The 20468-nt window shown below is 50.5% G+C and overlaps 1 protein-coding gene and 1 long non-coding RNA gene across 5 annotated transcripts in view; both read left to right on the top strand.

Annotated features, from left to right (window-relative positions):
- TP63 (tumor protein p63) overlaps positions 1-8572 on the top strand; it is a 101970-nt gene extending 93398 nt beyond the window's left edge. For all 4 annotated transcript variants that reach the window (XM_066193356.1, XM_066193357.1, XM_066193358.1 and 1 more), the window contains exons 11-14: positions 2199-2356; positions 3253-3397; positions 4216-4309; positions 5555-8572. In XM_066193356.1, the coding sequence (XP_066049453.1) occupies positions 2199-2356; positions 3253-3397; positions 4216-4309; positions 5555-5851 (694 nt within the window). In that variant the 3' untranslated portion in view covers positions 5852-8572. The remainder of the gene's footprint in view (positions 1-2198; positions 2357-3252; positions 3398-4215; positions 4310-5554) is intronic.
- Positions 8573-13718: 5146 nt separating this feature from the next.
- LOC136295349 (uncharacterized) lies at positions 13719-16035 on the top strand. The gene is made up of 3 exons (XR_010722646.1): positions 13719-13963; positions 14063-14145; positions 14245-16035. It is a non-coding gene; the product is annotated as an uncharacterized lncRNA (long non-coding RNA).
- The last annotated feature ends 4433 nt before the right edge of the window (positions 16036-20468 follow it).

Raw genomic sequence — 20468 nt, 5'->3', positions numbered from 1 at the left:
GTGTTAGTCTTGGCTCTTATGAGTATGAATGAGATAAGAGTGGAGTCCCTAAGCTATGTGTTAAAGTATACATTTGTTTTCTAAAGTATTTTCTAAAGTTTTGGGTTGGCTTGTGTTTGATTGTTTTTTGTTTTTCTTTTACCCTCAAAGTATTTTGTAGTCTCCTAATTAGCTCTGCTGAGATCACTATTGATGGTGGAGAGGGCAAAGATGGATCCACTCTTGACCTCAAGCAATGCAACTCAGTGTCTTTTGGGAAGCCTTTGTTGATTTGATTTGGAATTTTGCTGTGTTCATTGACCTCCTCACTTGCAGATCATGCAGATTTTGCCATAAGAGACCCTTCAGGTGTGTATTAATTTCACCTGAAGCTCAGTTAAGATAAGTGCCTGAACCCATAAAGCAGAAATACTCATTGGTCCTAAACAGAGAACCCTTTTAGGCTAAGGGCCATGTTGACTTGAATTTCATAGCTGGCCTCAGCTTTCATAATTGGGGAATTGAAATCTCAGATCCGAATCATTCCCTTCACTCTGAAAAGTTGGGTCTGAACTTCGTGGCTTGGTTTCACTTCCCCTTGGGAGTTGCTGCCATCGTTAATATTAATTTGTGAAGCTTCTTGTGCTTTCCACTTCCTTGAGTCTGTGAAGTTTGCTGGATCTTGTCCTGCATCTTCACTGCCAAAGGACAGTTCACACCCTTCTGTACCTCCTGTAATTGTGTAATTAGGTAACGTTTCTTCAGGGCCTTAGATACTGTAGCCTGTTAGCATAGATGTTTTCTCCACCCAGCACTGCAAGTCTTGAAAGTGCAGGAAGCTGAAGACAATGTAATTGTATGGAACTTGACCTTGAGTGCTGAAGGTTTTAATAAATTGTCTAGGAATAAGCCTTTTCTTTCCTTTTACACTTTGCTTATTTGGAGTAATAATTATTCTATTTGCATAGAAGAAAAGCTAGTTCCCAGGAATTGGTGTAACCAGTTATACCCAGATGGGAACAAGTTTCCCAGTGGGAAATAAGATGGGAATATGCCCTTGGACACTCACCATGGGGTCAGTGTGATATGAGTGCCAGGCTCTGTGGCAAGCTGAGTGACCTGTGCTCTGCAGGGTGATCATGGCTTGAGGGTACTTGTGCCTGGGAAAGCAGGCACATCTCCCAAACCTTTGCTCCGTCCTACAAATGCCCCTGGTGTCAGAGAGAGAAAAACCTGCTCCCTTGTGGCATGGTGGGGCTGTGCCAATTGTGCTGTTTGGGACGGGCTTTAATGATAATTTTCTGCATATCCCACATAAGACCCCACTCCAGATGGGATGCCACAGCCGTAACTCGATCTGGGAGCTGGGCTGCCATTCAGAAGCAGTCTGAATTCACAGGCAGTCTGGATCACTTACATGGCAGGATTGCAGCTGGGACCCTCGGGGCTGGGCAGCAGGGGAGCTCTGGCAAGCCTCTCTGGCCCACTTCACGAATATGCTGGATGGACTTGAGGGAGGCTAGTGCTGTTGTCAGGTGGTAGCAGGAACCTGATCCCCTTTGCAAGCAGCCTGCAGAGTTTGGATACCAGGTTTGCCTTAACACCAGCAAAAGCTGCCTGTCGGCATCCCAGGCAGCTCTGACCATCTCAGTAGTGGTCCCTGGAATGGTGCATGGAATCTCTCTTGAGCAAGGAGCCTCTGGCTATTACACGTGCACCTGAGAATGGCCTGATTATATGAATCACTAGGAATTTTGAAAAAAAAGCCAAGGTGATAAGCATGACCCAATCTGAAAACTGTTTCTGCAGGCAGGTTTCAGGGGCATTTAGGATGGTTTGAAATGGTTTCCTCAGTTCTCGTTCCTATAAAAAAGTCTTTGACCACAAGGAGAGTTTAACTTAAAAATACTCTTCAAGTCTTGGCAGATGTTTGCTGGCTTTCCATATATTCTTTTCAACTGAAAAACTTGCATAGCCATTTCTCCTTAAATAAAAAGTTTCAACCAAAAGTTAAGCTTTCCTTTTTTTGGTACTTCACTTTTTTTAAGTGCTGAGAATATCTGGGAAACCTATTATTTCCTGCTGACTCATTCTCCAGTGATCTTTAGCTGTGATGCTCCTATGGTGTCAGTAATTTCACTGGCCATGTAGCCCCTTGGGTGCACACTCTCAACAGCCAGCTGCTGTGATCCCTGTCCTAACATCTCCTTGGTTTGCAGGACCTCCATGCAGTCACAGTCCTCCTATGGCTCCAACTCTCCACCACTCAGCAAAATGAACAGCATGAACAAGCTGCCCTCGGTCAGCCAGCTCATCAACCCCCAGCAGCGCAATGCCCTGACCCCAACCACCATCCCCGACAGCATGGGAACCAACAGTAAGAAACTCTTATTCCTTCTTCTCCTGTTCCCTGCCTGCTTCCTGCTAGTCTGGACAAGGAGACTTGGCATCTCCACGTGGCTGGTGTTAAGCGGGAGAGCCTGGAGTCATTCGCTGTAAACCTACGGAGCCAAATGAATATTGCTCACTGGTGTGCCACGGGGCAAGGCTTCAGCATCCTGCTCAGAGCCTCACAGAGTGAACAGAGCTGCTTCTTGCTGCAGATCTAGTTGGCTGCACTGTCCTCTGGCTTTCAAGACTTGTGTCTTCTTCCTTTCCCAGCAGAGGAGATGCAAACGTTGGCAACATTTTTTTCCCTCAGTTCAATTAAGACAGTTCTTAATTTCAAAGGAAACATCTCACAGTTCTGTTCCTCCTGGCTGCTGCTGTGCACTCAGCAGTCCTGTAAATCCAGGATGACAGACATGGTTGCGGGGGCTGAGTTTTGTTGGGGCTTTTTTGGTTTGTGTTTTGTTTTTTAATTTATTTCAAAACAGCTGGACTCTTGCCCACACCTGTTGCTGAGCCCCTTCTGGTGCTCTTGCTGTCTCTGAAAACAAAGCTGTTTGGTTGCTGTATTAGGTTACTCTGCTGGTTCTGTCCTGCTCCTCTCCTGTGGCAGGGTAAGCCAGGATTTCTATCCAGGCTGTCTGGGAGGGAAGGTGACGTTGAGGGTGGCACTTTCTCCTGGGAGGGGAGAGCTCCAGAAGGACTGTCTATCATCTGGTCCTGGGCCCTGCCTGAAACTGCTCGTGAGCTCACCCTGTGCAGAGTTTTACAGGGCATTTCAGGCTGCTTCAGCTGTGGGTGCTGTCCTTGGGTGCCGTGCTGGGGGCAAAGCCAGGGTCTGGGCGTGCCTGCTAACAATGTGCTCCTCCTTCTTCTCTCCTGCAGTTCCTATGATGGGCACCCACATGGCCATGACCGGTGACATGAATGGCCTCAGCCCCACGCAGGCGCTGCCTCCTCCCCTCTCCATGCCTTCAACGTCCCACTGCACCCCCCCTCCTCCATACCCCTCAGACTGCAGCATCGTCAGGTGAGCGGAGCAGGCTGCCCGGCATGCTGCCCACACCGAGGGAGCAGAGCCCTGGCTCAGGAGCCTGAATGGTCCTGGAGCACCGGATCCTACGGGACCCTTGGCACTCCCGAGGCTGGCACCCTCTGGGCACCGAGCCTCAAATCCCCACCTCTGAGCGGCTGAGAGAAACAGGGATGTTAGGACTGCAAGAAAGCTGAGGGACGCAGCATCTGTTGGACTAGTGGAGTTTGAGGGTGCCAGGCTGTCTTGCAAACATTTCTTGGTTTTTTTCTTTTTCCCCCTCTGGCCACTTGACAAGCCATGGCTGGGGTCAGAAGCCCCTCTGCCCTTTGTGAGGTCAAACCAGTTGAAAGATGCTGCCCATAAATGAGGAATCCTTTATATTTAGGGAAGAATGTGCTGATCGGCAGTGCATGACATGTCTGAGCCCTAGACCCCATGCTTTGCTGAAGCCCTCTGTGCATGCACCAGGCTGCCATGGGCTCAGCCACCTTCTGGGTGACACGACCTGGCAGGAGGGTCTGCGTGAGCCCTCCTGCCTCAAGACCCAGGCTGTGCAGCACCAGCTCTTGACTACGGCAAGATGCTGCCATTAGGGCTGTCTGCTGGTGCTGAGCTGAAGGACTCCCTCATTGATTTGATGTGGCAGTGATATGGCTTGCTGGCCTGGGATGTCTTGGATGAGGTCAGGCCAAGGGTGAAAGCTCTGTTTCTGTTGCTGCAGATTGGCTGAGTGTTTGGTTTTTCTGTGGTTTGGGCTGTTGCAGCCAGGGTGATCCTATTTTCTCTCTCCTTCCTTCCTTCCTCCTCTGCAGCTTCTTAGCGAGGTTGGGCTGCTCATCCTGTGTGGATTATTTCACGACCCAGGGGCTGACCACCATCTATCAGATTGAGCATTACTCCATGGATGTAAGTAACTCCTCACCATTTCCTTTGTTTGCACTCTCGGCCCTGCTTTAGGAACAGGTCAGAAATCAGACTCAGTGTACTTTTATTTTTACCTGGTTAGTTTGATTTAAGGCTGTTGCACATAGAGAAGAGATGTTGTGAGGTGAAGAGAGGCTGGACTTGGGGTCAGCACTGTAACTGCCTTGGCTGGCACGGAGAAGGAGTGTCTCCCCTTCCCCACCTCTGTCTGTCTGAGCCCCCGAAGTGGCCCCAGCCCACGCGCCTGTTAATTCTGCAAGGCTCGGTTTCAGTTTACACCTCACTCGCCTGCAGACAAGTAGGCTCTCCAGAAGTGGTCTGCATTTTCCCCTCCCTGCTTCTGTTTTCTGGCCTTAGCTTAATCATCTTCCCTTGCCACTGGCATCTCATCCCTGTTTGTTGTTTTCCCTTTTTTACTCTTGCATGGCTTTAGCTGCAGGGTTGCTGCTTCCACTCTGGGGCCATTGCTCTCTTCTGAGCTGGCTGTCCTGTATTTTTTCCCCGAGACTCTGGGAGACTGTGGTGCTTTTGCTCCCTAGCATGGGCTGCCTTCCTTCTGCTGCTGCTCTAATTAGAAAAGCTGACCCAAATTAACTGAAGTTGATTGCTAATTTTTTCAGAAGCTGATAATGTGTATCCCAGAGTTTAGGTAATGCAACCCTCAGGTTTTGCACCAGAAGTGATGGGGCCTCAAAGTACAAGTTTTCTAAGGCTATGTGTCTGTTACTAAATTTGGTTATATTAAAGTAATTAATACGGTTCCTACAGAGTCACACCCAGAGCTCCGAATACTGGAGCTCAGGCTTGGATTCTAAAACCCTTTTGCAGGCTTTGAAATGAACATGGAAATTTTCAAAGCCATTCATCTTCAGCAGCCCAGCATCCCCCACCACAGCCAGCCAGCAGATCTCCCTGCGGTTGCCGTGGAGGTCTTGTGGTCCAGTTAAGCTTCTAGCTTTAGGTGACGTCTTATGCATGAACAAGTGTTTTGTGCAACTTAAAGATAGACTTTGTGCCTTTGATAGACTGAGATAGACTCCTGGCCACACCTGCCTGTTCCAGAGTGAACCACCATTCCCAGGAGTAGTGGTTTGTCTCCTGCTGCGCATTGTGGCCACCTGGATTTTAGCAGCTTTGGTGGCTCTTGGTGGCCCAGAGGCTGTGTTCACTCCCGGAGCCCAGCTCGCCCTGGCATTCCCTTGCTAACCCCCGCCCCTTGCCTTGCAGGATCTGGTGAGCCTCAAGATCCCGGAGCAGTTCCGCCATGCCATCTGGAAGGGCATCCTGGACCACCGGCAGCTCCATGACTTCTCCTCCCCTCCCCACCTGCTGCGCACCCCCAGCGGCGCCTCCACGGTGAGCGTGGGCTCCAGCGAGACGCGCGGGGAGCGGGTGATCGACGCCGTGCGCTTCACGCTGCGCCAGACCATCTCCTTCCCACCGCGCGACGAGTGGAACGACTTCAACTTCGACATGGACGCCCGGCGCAACAAACAGCAACGCATCAAGGAGGAGGGGGAGTGAGACCCGTGGGCCCTACCCTCCACCCCGCCCCGGCCACGAACTGCTCAGCCCTTCGTTTGTCTTCCTTCTGCTTGGTACCGCAGCCCCGGGCGGAGGGCGGAGGGAACCTTCTTGTGTGCTCCCGCTAGGTCATGCCCTGGGTGCTCTCTAGGTCGTGCTCCTGGACTGCAGCCTCCACCACAGCTCTTGCAAGGGAGAGCTGAGCTAAGGGGGGAAGGTGGGTGGTATTTCCTTGGCAACCGTTGACCTTCTTAAGAAGGCCAACTTGTTTTGAGTTTTCCTTTGGGGAGAGGGCTTCTTTTCTTGACTTTCGTATCTTCACACACCTTTGTGGCTGCCCTGACCTGCAAACATGTTTCTCTCACCCGGCGATCCCACTTTGAAAAGCAGGAAGGTTAAAAGAAAATTCTAAAAAACAAAAAAAACCCCAAAACCCTGGAAAAAAAAAAAAAACCCAAGCAACCAAATGTACCCCAACAACAAAACCAAATGCAAAATACCCAAAGCAACCCAACCCTGAACTGACAGTTTATCTGAAAAATAAATGGGAATCAGTCTGCTGAACTTGCACTTAAACAGCCTCTTCCCATGGAGCTGAGTGCTCTGTTCATGTGTAATATTCTCCAGCGGAGACAGCACATGCACTTTGCTGGGCAGGCCAGCGCTCACAGCACCTGCATCCTACTTTTTCCTTTTCCCTCGCCTTCTCTGGAAAAACCAAGCCTGCTGTCTTCTTGTTTTGGATATACATTCATATGTATGTCCTGGTTTGCTCGTTTCAGGCTTGGAAGTGTAAATAAAGCTACTGGTCACTCTTGAATTCTGCCCCCACCCAACCTTTAACCGTGCTGTAATACTACTGACATTTAAGCTGTAGAATTAGGCTTTGCCACACATGCAGCCTGGCTAGTTTAGCATAAGGATTTGCCCTCCAGTTAAATGGAGGAGTGAGAGCGGTTTGTAGGGCTTCAGCTATCCTGAACTCAGACAACCTTTTGTTTAGACCATGCTAGATTACTTTACTTGGGAGGAAACCAGACTTGTCTTTAGATATATCTGTAATGGGTTGGAACCTCTTGTGTTTGTTGCTATAGGTTAAGTGACAAGCAACTAGAAGTGGATACTAAAAAAATAACCACAAGCTGCCTTAAATCAAGGATCATTTCCTGGTATTATGGGTGTTGTTACTTCAATAAGCCATGTTTACATGAGAAATTGATTTTTCTCCTTTTTTTGTTACTGGTTCTACCACAGTTGTGCTCTGAGGCATTTCCTCTGACTGCCAGTGGTCTTGTGGACAAATAACTGAACAATGTGTGTTTTCACATTTTTGTTAGCCAAGGTACCAAGACTCTAAGGCCTTAAGCTGAGGAGCAAGGCTCAGCACAGCTGCTTTCAAGTTGGCTTGCTCTTTTCAACAGTAAGCCTGACTTTTTTTTTTTTTTTTATGACTGGGGAAAGATGAAAACAGCAGCTTAAATTACTTGTTATCCTACCTTGCTACAGCTGAATATTCCTGTCTCAATGCAGTGGCTGCTTATGGGCCCTGCTCTGTGTCACGTATTTCATTTAAGTCCAATATGGTTAGCATCCTCCATCTGTCTGTTGTGCCAGATGTCTGATCTGTGCCTGATGCCAGGACTGTGTTGCATTCAAAGACTGCCTTTTGGTAGCTGTGCAAGCCTGTTTTGGTTAGCTGTAAATGGTAATGCCAGATGGCTACACTGTCAATTCTGTACATAAATATGTTTTTGTATGTGTAATTTTTTGTTTTCCTACCGCGTAACATGACCATTTTTATTTCCTCTTGGGCTACAAGGTCTTACAGAACAAGAATAAAATGTTGTTGTTTGTTTTTCTGTTTTTTAATTATTATTTTTATGCCGGAGACAACGAATCACTGGATGAATATATTTGTATTTTTCATACTGAGATTACTGTGTTACTTTGCAGTTGAGGGGGGAGCGAGCACGTTACTGAGCGCCTGTGGATTCATTTTATTTTGTAACACTTCAAAGAGCAGTGTCCTAGATTTCAAAGTATTTAACATGCTCAGTGTGAGAACTTGCTATGTATCTCTTTATTTTTTTTTTCTATATTGTACAGAAGAAGCAAGTCATTCTGCTCTTGACTTGATGCAATGATTAATTCAGCAGGGCAATGTTAGTGTGGGGAAAATGTTAGTGCAGATACTTTACAAATCCCTGGAGGTGAATTAGGCTGTGCCCTTCTCACCTCCGAGGTTTTGCATCTCCATTGTTTAGTCCTTCTGAGCTGCTTCAGTATTGTGTACATACATTGATGCAAAAGACACTGTCATTTTTAGGATCTAGGGAGCTTCTGACTGTAAAGGTTAATGCAGTTAATGCTGTGCCCAGAGTTGGTACAGGAACTTCAGTATCTGCTTTTCAACTCAGAAGCAAGATGGAGCTTTTCTGCTGCATCACTAATGATTAAAATATATGCTGTGAAAACCTTTCTACTGTATGCCACTATGGAGCATAACTGGGATCTGCAAGAGAGTCTGAACTGCTGTAGCTTTTGCCCTCCCCTGTAGAGCTGTGATTTTGTTTTGATGCATCAAAGTGTTATGGCTTTACTGAGCTGAGAATCTGCCAGTGCTTGTAGCAATGACAGTGTTGCCTACACCAAGACCTCGATGTGTTTTGGAACACCTTGTTGTTGAAGTGAATGAAAATAAAAGCCAAAACTGAAAATGACTCTGAATTCTGAAACAACTTCTTTTCCTCCCCGTGCGCCTTCTTGGAACTGTCGTCCTCTGAGCAGCTGGGGCAGTGTCACCTTTGCCCATGGGTGCAGTTTTCTGTCCCCACAGAATCTGTCTGGAGGGTGTGGTCCAAGGTGCCATCACACATCCATCTACTGCCTTTCTGACAGATGCAGCAGGTCAGCTGTGTACACCTCTTGCTGAACTGTGAAGTCTTCAGCCTTTGGCAAGGCTGTTTTTTGCCCTTTCATCAGATTTCCTTACTTTGTTTCTGAGCTGGGCACCAGTTAGTGCCCCACATTCCATGTTCTGCTGGAGGGGAGGGTGTGCTTGGAGCAGGCAGGGTCAGTGCTGCCCTTTGACATCCACACTTGGGAAACAGCCTTACACCAAAGGCTTTGTGCATCACCTTATGCATCCTAGCAAAGCCATTTCCTTCTCCTTTGCATCTCAATTTTTCTTCCAAGGATTTGAAGTAAGAAACAGCGCAGAGCCAGTGGGGGTGGCTGTCCTGAAGGGGATGGGAGCAGCCTCCATCAGCTGGGGACTTAATGTTGTCCATGGGCCACCACATTAACAGCCCAGCTTATTCAGTGGTTTCTGACAGGGGGCCCATGGCTTTTTGTCATACAGTTTTTATGGGTTATGGCTGGGGGGAGGATGCTTAGGAAGGGGGAGAGTGAAAAGAAAACCCCGCCAAGGTCTTAAAAGAAGAGGCTGTCCCAACCTCCCTTAGGAGCTGGTTTAATTGGGGTAGGGAATGCCTGCCTGATTTCTTTGGTTCTGATTGTTGCTGCTTTTCCCTTTTCCCAAATGATTAGAGAAGTAGTTGACTCCAGATATCAATATTCAGAGGGTAACAGCACCTTGGTTGCACTCTGGCCATTGGGGGTTGCCTGAATGTGATATTAAAAAATAGTATATTGTTCTCAAAAGAGAGAAGTGCTTCTAGAACAGCTGTGAGAATTTGCTGTTTCAGCTGAAGGATCCTGCCCCTCTAGATGAGCGAATTGGATCACATAAAATAAAATTTCAGTTTCCATTGAACAGGTAGGCTTCAAATGTGGTGGTAATTTCTGGCTGCTGTGATCCACTGCTGAAGTGAGGAACCTCTACTTTGCTTAAGTTACAGCAAGGGTTTCAGTGCTGAGGAATCCCAAGCTGCTGCTGTTCCTTTTGCCCTCCACCCATATCTGTTAGAATTTCGTCTTTGGATATTGGGATGCTTTGTATACATGCACAAAGTTTTCAGGGCAGGGATCCATTAGGAGCTTCCAGCTGTGTTTTGCAAGCCTGGGTGGACCTCTGAAGACGTGCATGCCCTTCTCTGCTGTTAGTCCTAAGTGTGCTGAAGCTAGCAGTCCCCTGGAATGAAACTTACCCGGACCCAACAAAGCGTGGCAAGTGTCCCAGTGGAGCCTGTGGAGGCTGTCTTGCTCATCATGCTCTTCCTGTCCTGTGTGCCTTAGCAAACCCCCTTCCTGATGGCAAAGCAGCTGCCTGTGCCATGGGGGAAGGATTGCAGGACCTGGCGTCCCATTCTACCTCTTCCCAAGTTGTTTCTCCATAGGAAAAACCATGTGGGCAGCCCAGCCCTGCACCATGCCAGAGCTTGGGCTGTTTGCCCTTCTGATTCACTGAGCTGTGGAATGTGTACCTCTTGTCGTTTGCTGGGTGGGGGTTAGTGGGGAGCCCTGCAGGGCTGCCCTGCCTGGCCCCCTGTGGGCTGAGCCTGTGCCAGAGAGATTTGGCAAACATCTCTCACTGCCTGCCAGGCTCCAGCTGGTGGTTTCTGGGTCCTGAGTTGTTTTGCCTCTCTGTGACCCATGGCAGAGTTGTCTTCCTGAGCACATAGCAAAAGGCGGTGGCTGGAGTTTTGGAGCCTTATTGTTGATATTTGATACTGGCCATGAAGGTCAAATAAACAGGAAGGAAGCTAATCTTTATGCTCTGTTGGCAAGAGCTGGCTGTGGCTTTCTCCCAGCTTGCTTCCCTAAGATGATGGAGCCAAAATTTTATTCAGAGGTGTATGGTGGTTGTCCTTTCTAAGATTTTCTATCCTTATCTGGGCCCCATCAACTGCTACATGCCCAACCTCTCCAACTGTATATGGTTCCCTTCCCAATGATCTTAACATCAGCACTGTGAAACCAGGTGATTTTAGATTTGCATGTAAGTGCACTGCAACAGCAGTTAGTTAGTAAGTGCCTTTAATTCAGTGAGGAGTCAGAGCTCCTCTGCACCCCATTTGTCTGCCTGTGGATGTTGCAGGGCTGCCCACTGCAGTCCTGCCCTGCTGCTGGGTGAGTGTTGCTCTGGATTTCCTTGGCTCAGACTGGTTAAAGTGGGTTTTTGGGGGGTGTTTGGGGAATTAACTGGTTTTGCTAAAATATTTTGACTTCCTGGCAAACACTCCTAGTGTCATATGTTTTATTCTTAGGAACATCAGGTCTGCCTTCATGAGATAAGCCAGGTGCCTGGGGCCACAGGTGAGTGAAGGAAAGACTTTATGGGACTAGGGGGCAAGAGATGCAGGAATTGGGGCAGGTTATGGGACCTGCAGCTACAAGTCCAGGGCATGGATGAGCACTGAGAGACATTAATGAGGGTGGTATACAGTGGCTGTGTACCTGTAGCATTGAAGCCAGGGCCTGAAGGGTCCCTACTACATCTGAGGACATTGATTGTGCCCAGTGTGTTTCTGCCTTGGTGACCGCAGTCACAGCAGTGCCATGCCCCACCTGCTCCCACAGCAATATCCCTAAATGACCCATGGACAGCTGGATTTCAGTTTGAGTGCTCTAAGGTGGTTTAGTGAGGGTCTCCATGCACCATTCAGCTGATTTTCTCACTCCTGTTGCAGTGCACTGCCCTGTGCCTTTGTGGGCACAGCAGCCAGTGGCTTTTTGGCTGTGCCACTTCCCCGGATGATGGGGATACGTGCTCCAACAGGAGGTGTGTGCCTGCTGGCATGCTCAGCAATTACTCACCAGCAGCTGGGCTGATACCAACCATTACAGCATGCAAGGGAGATGCTTACATTGTGTCTCCCAACAGCCTAGGGTAGGAGATTAGGCTCTCTGCATCATCAGCGGCAAGAAAGTCCCTGGGGACCCATTCAGAGCATATTAGATTCCCACTCTGAATCATCACTGCCCTGGAAGATGCAGTCTCATTATTGCCTGCATCAAGGCCAAGGGAAGACTAAGCTTGTTTGTTAATATTTAGCAGGGTAGCTCTGTCTGTACAATCAACTTCGCTGTGTTCTGAAAGCTTGAGGCTTCACTGCGAGACACGGCCAGGGCACAGCCACGTGCAGCAAAGAAACTGCTCCGGGCTGAAGGGGAACAATGAAACAAATCAGCAGGCCTAGGGAAGAGATGGTGCTTCTCCTCTTCTGTTCAGCGGCCAGCAGTCTCAAAACGAGTGTCTTGGAGCATTCTGAAAAAAAAATAAAAAGAAAAAAAAAAAGGGGGGGGGGGGGGGGGGGGGGGGAGGAGGAGATGGAGGGGAGAGGTCCAAACTTGTATTAAAATAAAAAACCAAAAACAACAAACCAAAAAAACCACAACCAATTGAGACTAGGTGAGATCTGGCTGCACAGAAGCTGAGGACTCTCCCGTGTCCATCGTGTCCCGCCCCGTGGGTTCCCTGTCGAGGGGATTTGCGGAGCAAAAATCACAAAAATCACAAAAGCGAGGGGAGCGCTCAAAGCGCTGCCGGGCAGCCACTGCCCCCTGGCGGTCCCACGTGGCACCGCAGGCTCAGCTCGGTGCAGGGCCCCGCTCCCGCCCCGAGGGACCCGCGTGTCCCCCCGGCCACCGCCGGAGCTCACAGCGCGGGCACGGGGTTATCAACGCGCCTCTGCTCGCCCCCTGCACCCCGCGTGCGAGGGAGGCAGCAGAAACTCCCGTTTGTTTATTTTACATGGGTGGAATAAGCGAGTTACTTGTTGGTGCTCCAAAACAAATCTTCCTGCGGCCACCTCTTGGGAAAGCTGCTGCTCCCCTGCCCTTTGCCGTGCACACAGGGGATCCCGCAGTGTTGTGTCCATCCCAACCCAGACCAGCACAAATGAGAAATTCAGAAGATGAAGATCAAAACCCACCAGCTGCCAAACCAGGAGAGATGACTGCTGTCACCCCAGGGAGGCTTTAGGTGCAAGAAGCCGGTAGCTGTGCCCTCCGTTGGTGAACCTCTGCCCAGAGATGCCTTCAGAGGCAGAGCCTTCCCACCCCAGGAGGCACGCTGGAGGCAGCAGCCCTGCACGGGTGCCCCGTGCTGCAACACCCACAGCCAAAGCCAGCGTGCACCAGCGCCCCGGGCTCCCAGCGCCGTGCGTGCCCTGCCCGAGGGCAGGAGGGGTGCCCCACCTCTCTTCACGCACACACACACAGAGCCCTGGCTGCAGAAGTCTTCCCTGCCAGAGCGATACACATCGCTTCTTCCAGCTGAGAAAATACCACCGGGTGTTTTGCAGAGAGCGCACGCCGCGGCCAGGAACTCCCACGGCAGCAGCAGCGGCCGGCGCAGCTCCCACGGCAGGCGGCTCAGCCAGTCTGGGTGGGGAGCCCGGCACCCCGTGTGCACCTGTGCGGCTCCAGGTGCTGCTCCAGGGGCTCTCCCGGGGGCTGCTGGCACAGCCCGCAGGCTGTGTGTGAGCTGCCTGCGCCTCAGTGTGATGATGCACCTTTCAAAGCTCACCCTGGCACACGCAGGTCCTGCTCTGGGGAGGCCAAACGTGAGAAGAGCCCCCAGCGCTGGGCAGGCAACTGCTGCACCTCGGGGCTGTGCCATGGAGGCGGTGTGCAGCTCCCAGGGAGGAGCTGGGGAGCTGGAGAGGATGGCACCCACCCTGGCTGGCCGGGAGAGAAGGTGCTGTGCAGGCAGTCATGGGCAGTGCTCATGTAAGGCCGCCTCTCAGCTCAGCAGCAAGTCACCAAGTGCTCACCCCTGCCTTGGTCTCCAGGTTCCAGCCCAGCTTTCCTGGCTGGGGTCACCACAATTTTCAGGGAGCCTGGAAAAAAATACTCATTTACACCCAAAGGTGTGTGAGGGCTGCTCAGCTCTCAGGTGTGGACAGGGGTTTTTCAGGTACTCCTGTTCAGGTGTTCAGCATTCAGTGCAACCATCCTTCAGGCTTTACCTGCACTTCCCTTTGTCCCATCAGCAGCACCAACATGAAGCTGGGCAGAAGAAGGTTTGAAGGTGAAAGTGCTGTGGTGGCCCCTTGGAAGGGATTTTCAGCTCTGTCCTAGAACAGTGAACTCTAGCAAGGTGTTTCCCAGTTTTTTAGGAGAACTTCTGGTGTCCTCCAGTTTTTCCTGAGATTCCTAAGTGAAACCCCAGGAAATCTGCTGACTTCTTCCTGTTTTCTTCCTGAGGTTGTTTTCGTTTGTTGGCTGGTTCTTTTTTATTTTTGTTTTGTTTTCCCAAATCTCTTTGTGAGCCTCTGATTAATTCAGCTTCTGATTCCTTGGCAGCCGCTTCTGGAGACAACACTGAAGATTTCCACACATGTGATCCATCTTCTTCTTGGCTGCATAGCCCTCAGTGCTGGAATTGGGTAAGAAATGTTACAACAGACCCTAGTACACCATAGCAGGGATGTTAGGAAATAAAATATTGCACAGTGCTGCATGAAAAATTCTTTGATTAATTAAAGGCGTGGGCGGCTACACAATTGCATCAAATTATCCACGCGCCGTGGCAAAATGCGAGATAAAGGCATCGATTCCTTATTCCAAGGACACCGTCAAGCAGCCCTTGCTGAGCCTGTAGAGAGCTGCTGGCCTGAAGGTGAACAAGAGTATTTCCATGGGGATGTTTTCCACAGTAACAGGAGGTAATGGATCACCTCCCCCACGCTGTGCCTGGGAGATGCCACAGTGCCCGTGTGTAAGAAGCCTAGCCCCAGAGCAGTGCCCAGTGCTCAGTGCCCTCCCCTCAGGGCAGTATTTGGTCTCTCAAGGCTGATGCTGAGCAAATACCCAACCCTGAGCACTGACCTGTGGGCGCCAGTTCTCTCCCTCTGGCCTGAGCCTCAAACCCACAACATCCTTTCAAAATCCTGGGCAGGGCTTCCCTTAGCTGGAGGAGCAGCCTGTGGTTGTTTCTGCCTGCCACTGAGGGTGATTTGCTCTCCTTAGAGTAAAGTTTTATTCCAGCTTTAAGTGACTGGGTAGCAATACAGTTGCTTCTATTATGGTTTATATTCTAGTTTTCCTGCTGCTTAATTAGTGATTGAACAGGAGGGAGTCAGTTGTTTAGGAGCTATTAGCAGGCAGGATTGTACTGTGCATTAGAGGTTTCGGGCTCACAGTAAAAACCCAGGCACCAAAACCCCACACAGACTCAATTTTGCACAACTTTAACAGCTTGCCCCAAAGAAGAGATGACTGAATGTGTTCCACCTGGCCCAGAACCTTATCATTTCACCCAAGGGTAAAATACCGGCCAGTAACCATTAAGCCAAGTACGTTACAGTCAGGCCATGGGCAGCAGCTGTCTCAGAAGATTTCAGCCTTGCCTCGGAGGTGAGGAAATTGGACATGACTGAAAGCCCTGCCAGGGTTGCCAGCAGCCACACGAAGATGGGCAGGTGAAGGCATCCTGGATCCTACACCGGCAGTGACCAGCTGCTGTCTGAAAAAGCCCCAGGAACCAGAGAGCTGAACGAAATTGGATTTTGTTTGTTTGTTTGTTTGTTGTTGTGTTTTTGAAGTAGGGCCCCCACGGCCAGGAAGCAGAACAGAGATGTTAAGGTGTTTCACAGGAGATGAAGCCCATCCAGAGAATCTAGCTGGAAAGAATCTGGGTTTTCCCCAGAAGCTGTAGGTATTTAGAAAGAATTAGCAGAAGCCATGTCATTTCTTGGGAAGGGTGGAAGTGCTGGTAGTGAGATGAAGTTTGAAGGCAGCAGGGGACAACCCAAGGCAGTGCCTGGGGTGTGCAGCACGTGGGGTGTCCCCAGTACTATGCAGTGTTTACAGTGGGGGCAAGTTGGAGTTGCAGCTCTTCCCCACAGCCTGGGCTACCCAGCAGGAATTTCTGACCTGGAAATTTCCTTTAGCTGCTAGGCCCATCACAAGAGCAGCAGAGATGTTTGTTATCTTCTGTCTGGCGGCGCCAGCAGTTGAGCAAGAAGAGTGGGAGGCTGGATGCTGGCTCCTGTATCCGTGCCATTAGGAGCTCCCACCTCATCCCGCTGGGTGGGGGACTCACAGGCTGGGTAGCATTCCTGGTGAAGTGCATCTCCCCTTTTGTTTCAGTGTAATTAGCCAGAAAAGGGAGAGAGGATGTGGCATCTTCCACCTCAAGGGGAAGTAAAGACTCATTAGCAGGGTGCGGGTCGTGGCTGCAGGGGCAGCACCACGGCAAACGGGGAGGGACGTGCACGGCGCCAGCTGAGCAGGGCAGGGTGTGTGCTCATCGGGCACGATTTCTCACTCCCTCCAGCGCCTGGCTTTGGTGCAGGCACGTTTGCTTTCCCCGGGGCCTCTCAGGAGGCTCCAGAAGGGTGGGCAAGCCCAAGCTGCCAGGAAAGGCTGGTGGCAGCACGGTGGGTTTGTGGCTGGCAGGGTGGACCTGGCAGGTTGCTGAGCACAGAGGAGCACGGCACACCGTTTGCTCGTGGCTGAACTTTTGGAAGATGCAGATGAACCTCCATCTCTTCATAGCCATGAGCGAGATGGAAAAACCCTCCTGGGCTGCTCTGCTCGCAGAGATGCTGTGAAGGCTCTGTGAGTCACCTGGGGAAGCATAGGGTACAGCCAGGCTCCAGAGAAAGTCCGGACGCACTGCATCCCATCCCTGAGAGTCATTGTCTGGGGACACATTTTGTTGTGGGGATGGGTATTCTGAGTGTGTTTGCTCAGAGCACCTCAGGGTGTCAACCACACATGGCTCAGGGCTTTCCCTGGGCACTTCAGGGACAAACCCCTTCCCTGCAGCTGTGCAAAATGAGTGTAGCCATTGCCCCACTGCTGCTGAGGTGTTCACAGCCTGCCCCATCCTCTCCCAGTGCCATGGAGTGACTTAATTTTTCCTTTGATCTGCTGGCCAGAGGAAGGAAGGAGGGGCTCACACAACAGTTTTTTCAGTGTGCTTGGTGGGGGGAAAAATGTTGTGGGAGGTGGCTGAGGGCTTTCCCCACCTAGACAGGGAGGCTGTCCACCCACACCCAATTCTTCTGCTTGAAGGAGCCAGGCTGTGCCCTGATGCTTTAGGCAGGTAACTGTCACAGAGTAGACAGATGTGAAACCACTCAGCTTCTTCTGCCTCACCCAGGGCCAGAAGGGTTTTTTGAAAACAAAAATAAAGGGGAAAATACAGTCTCCACCCTTCCATCCATTTTGGTTGGCAAATCAAATAAAACAATCTCAGAGCTGGCACCACAGGAGCAGTGAATGCCAGCTCCCAACCTCTCACATGAGGTGTCGAAATGAAAGGAGATGAACAAACAACCTCCAGGTGCCTGCGGGCTGCAAACTGGTTTTAAGATGCTGGTGGTTTTGTTTGTTTTTGTGTTTTTTTTCCTGTGTGGTGGTGGGAGCAGCCCCTTACAATCACCACATGACTGGGAAACTGCCCCCTGTAGCAACATGATCACCCCTGGGCTATGGGCACACGTTGATTTGGCTCAATGAAAAGGGCTGAGTGAGAAATGCATGTCACCACAGATGGTTTTCATGGACATCTCAGCATGAGGCAATGCAGAGTGACAACAGGCTGGAGGGGACATCAGCCTCAGCCACCAGCTCAGATATGCCCAGTGGTGGCAGGGAGCCCTGCAAGGATAAGCTGGATGCCAAGGTGCCCCACAGCAGCTGGAGCTCCTGCCCTGGATGGATACACTTGGCCCCTGTGTGTTTGGTTGCTGTAACTAATACGAGTCTTTAAAATACAGGTGTGGGGGGTTTCAGTGGTTTTACAGACAAAATTCCCCTGCTTAGGGCTATGCACACTCAGAGGTGGCTCTGGGTTTGCCATGAACAGACCTTGTCGTGGGTGCTATGAAGATCTTTCCAAAATTTTTCAGGGGATCCACATTCTCCTCTCTGTGGGGGTGAATCATAAGTTTCTTCTCCACCTTTGCTACAGTCCAGTTACAGCACCGTGAGCAGCTGGGAGATGCTCTGCAGGACACTCACACTGCTTCACAGCTTCTGCCACAATGCAGTCAAATCAACCACTCATTTCTTGCACTAAGGCTGCCCAAGGCACATTGGTGGCCAAGTGGTGGCCTCATATCTCACCATCAGGTTAAAACCTGATGCTTTCAGCTGACATCAGGTGCAGAAGCACAGCAAGGAGGGGATGTGACACTGGGCTGTGCTGGGATATCAGCACCACTCCTGGCACTGCCAGGATCAGGCCAGTCAGTCCAATGCAACATTTTACCCCTGAGTTTAGGATTGTTGCAAAAAATCCCGGTGTGATGGAAGGGTGATTTTTCCTGGTGGTTTTCCCCCTGTGGCTCAGCTGTTGGGCTCACAGGCAAGGCTGGGCAGGAGGTGCTTATCAGCTCACCCCATCGGGGGTGCCCTGCCATCTCTGCTGCTAATCTCATTACAAATAAAGGAGGAGTAGAGGCTAAACTGAGCTCATGCTAATTCCCCGTGCCCTGCCCTGCTCAGCTTCAGGAAATACCTACTAGAATTGCCATTCTCATTATCCAAACCATCCCTGGAAACAATCATTAGCTGACTTGCCCTTTTGCCAAGAATGTCCACTCACCAGCCTGCTGCTTGCTCCCATGATGCCTGCTCCCACCAGGGCTCCCACCAGGGCACACACTGCAGGCTCCTGCCCTTGTGCTCTGCCACCACAGCCCTGCATGCTGCTGCCTGGCTGCACCACCGCTGGACCCTCTCCCCTGAAGTTCAACCACAAACAAGGTGAGGATGGCCAGACAGCTCTCTGAGTCACCTGTTTTGCTTTCCCTCCTCTAGTGTGCTGCACTTATTTTTGGTGGGTTTGGATGCTGGCCAGGAGGTTGGGATGTGATGACATTTATGATTTTTTTTTTCTGCATAACAAAAGTTTTGCTAGATGAGAAGGAAACAAACCCAGAGCCAGGTTTCACCATGTGTTTAAAACAAGATAAAAGCAATTCTGGGCTGGCTGTGGTAACCTCTGGACCTGCAGAGACAGCAGTTTCCACTGGGGGGATGGTCAGGTGGCCCACACAGGCTGCACTGTGCTCCCAGAGGATCTGGGGAGATCTGCTGCTCACAGTGACATCTATTGGACCTGTCCATGTGCAGCCCCAGGCCCAAAGTGCAGGCAGGGCTGTGCTGGGGGTGAACAGCAGTGCAGGATCTGACTGTGCATGGCTGCACTCCGTTGGTTCTGGTGCTGTTGCTGTCACTGAGACACCTCATCCATCAGGGTGCTGGTGTGGAAATGGAGTGGTGGGAGAAGCACACTTGTGGGGCCATGCACACGTGGGGAAGAGCACAAGAGTGTCTGGGAACCTGGCCAGGGTCATACCCCAATGCACAGACAAATAGGAACACTTCCCCCAGGAAAAGGTGGCTCTTACAGTGGGATGTGGACATAAGGAGCAGTTGTGGAAACGAAAGACAAACATGCTTCTTTCCTCTTTTAATATAGTTCTTCCCCAAAGCAGGACTATCCCATCTCACTGCCACCTGTTTTGTTCTTTTTCTCCCCCAGGCTGGGTAAGGGTGTGGACAGGAGGAAACCACCTTTCTTTTTTAATGACAATGCTTCATGGGAAGATGTTCAGCTGCCTGTGACTGTTCAGGTTGGCTCTGCCCAGGTGTAAGCAGGACGGGTGAGCAGGGCTCAGTGCAAACTCCATCTCCTTGCTTTGCCCACTCTTCTCTGGCCCAGCTGCTGCAGCTTTCAGGCACTCAGCAGCTGACAAACCAGGGCAGGCTCTGCTCCCACCCAGGGCCACAGCTCCTTCGAGGTGGGGACACCCTGGCACAGGGACTGCCAACCTCATGGTGGGGATGGTGCCACCCAAATTCTCCAGAGCCAGCAGTAGGGTGGGGATACAGCAGGAGGGATGCAGCTGGGATGGGATGGAGTGACAGCAGCAGAAGGTTTTCAGCCAGGTTGGCTGCAGGCAGAGCTTGTCAATGGGGCTCACAGGGTAATCAGAGCTGCTGCATTTTGGGGGGTCAGTCTAGAGCCTGGGAAATAGAGGACATACAAAAGGTACAAATACACTATATTTTATAAGTTTATCATGGCCCAGCTTGGAAATAATGGGGATTAGTCGTCATCCAGTGGAGTTGTTGGAGGCTGACTGTCCACATGGCCCTAAGCCTACACAAGAACAATGGCAGGGTTCAGTTGCTTAAAATTAATGCCTCAGAAAGTCTCTCAGGCTAATGCCTATGGAATATCCAGGTTCCTTTAGACTGTAGCCACTGGACATAAAGAGCTTTAGCTATTTCAGCCTTGATTACAGACTCAGGGATTTGTAAGTATCCACAAGTCTTATTTTCAGATGAGGCTTCAGGGGTGAGCTTTTGGCTGGAGAGCAGCTTTCAGCAGCCACCCAGAGTAAGGGCCACTACATCAAATCCAAGAGGTAAAGTTCATTTCTCAGTCCAAGCCACCTTGGTGGTAACCCATCCCACTTGGATACAACAGATACAAAAACCTACACTGTATTTCGGTGCATACCCCAAAGAGTTCTGCAACTTGCTCCTGTGAGACTACAGAGTGCCACTAAACTAGGCACTTACCTCTGCTGTTGCAGCAGAAATATAAATCCACTTCTGAGCTAGATTTTGCCAGAGCAGAGCGCTGGAAAAACAAACAAACAGGAGAAGTGCCCCTGAGTCACTGCATTCCCATTTCCTGGCTTCAGCCTGGCCCAGGCTGCCAGCAGGTCTCACTGGCAGAGCA

This window comes from Chamaea fasciata, unplaced genomic scaffold, assembly GCF_029207755.1.
Source record: "Chamaea fasciata isolate MVZ Bird 193981 ecotype frontalis unplaced genomic scaffold, bChaFas1.0.hap1 SCAF_11, whole genome shotgun sequence".
Classification (NCBI taxonomy): Eukaryota; Metazoa; Chordata; class Aves; order Passeriformes; family Sylviidae; genus Chamaea; species Chamaea fasciata.
This window is presented reverse-complemented; position numbering and strand designations above follow the sequence as displayed.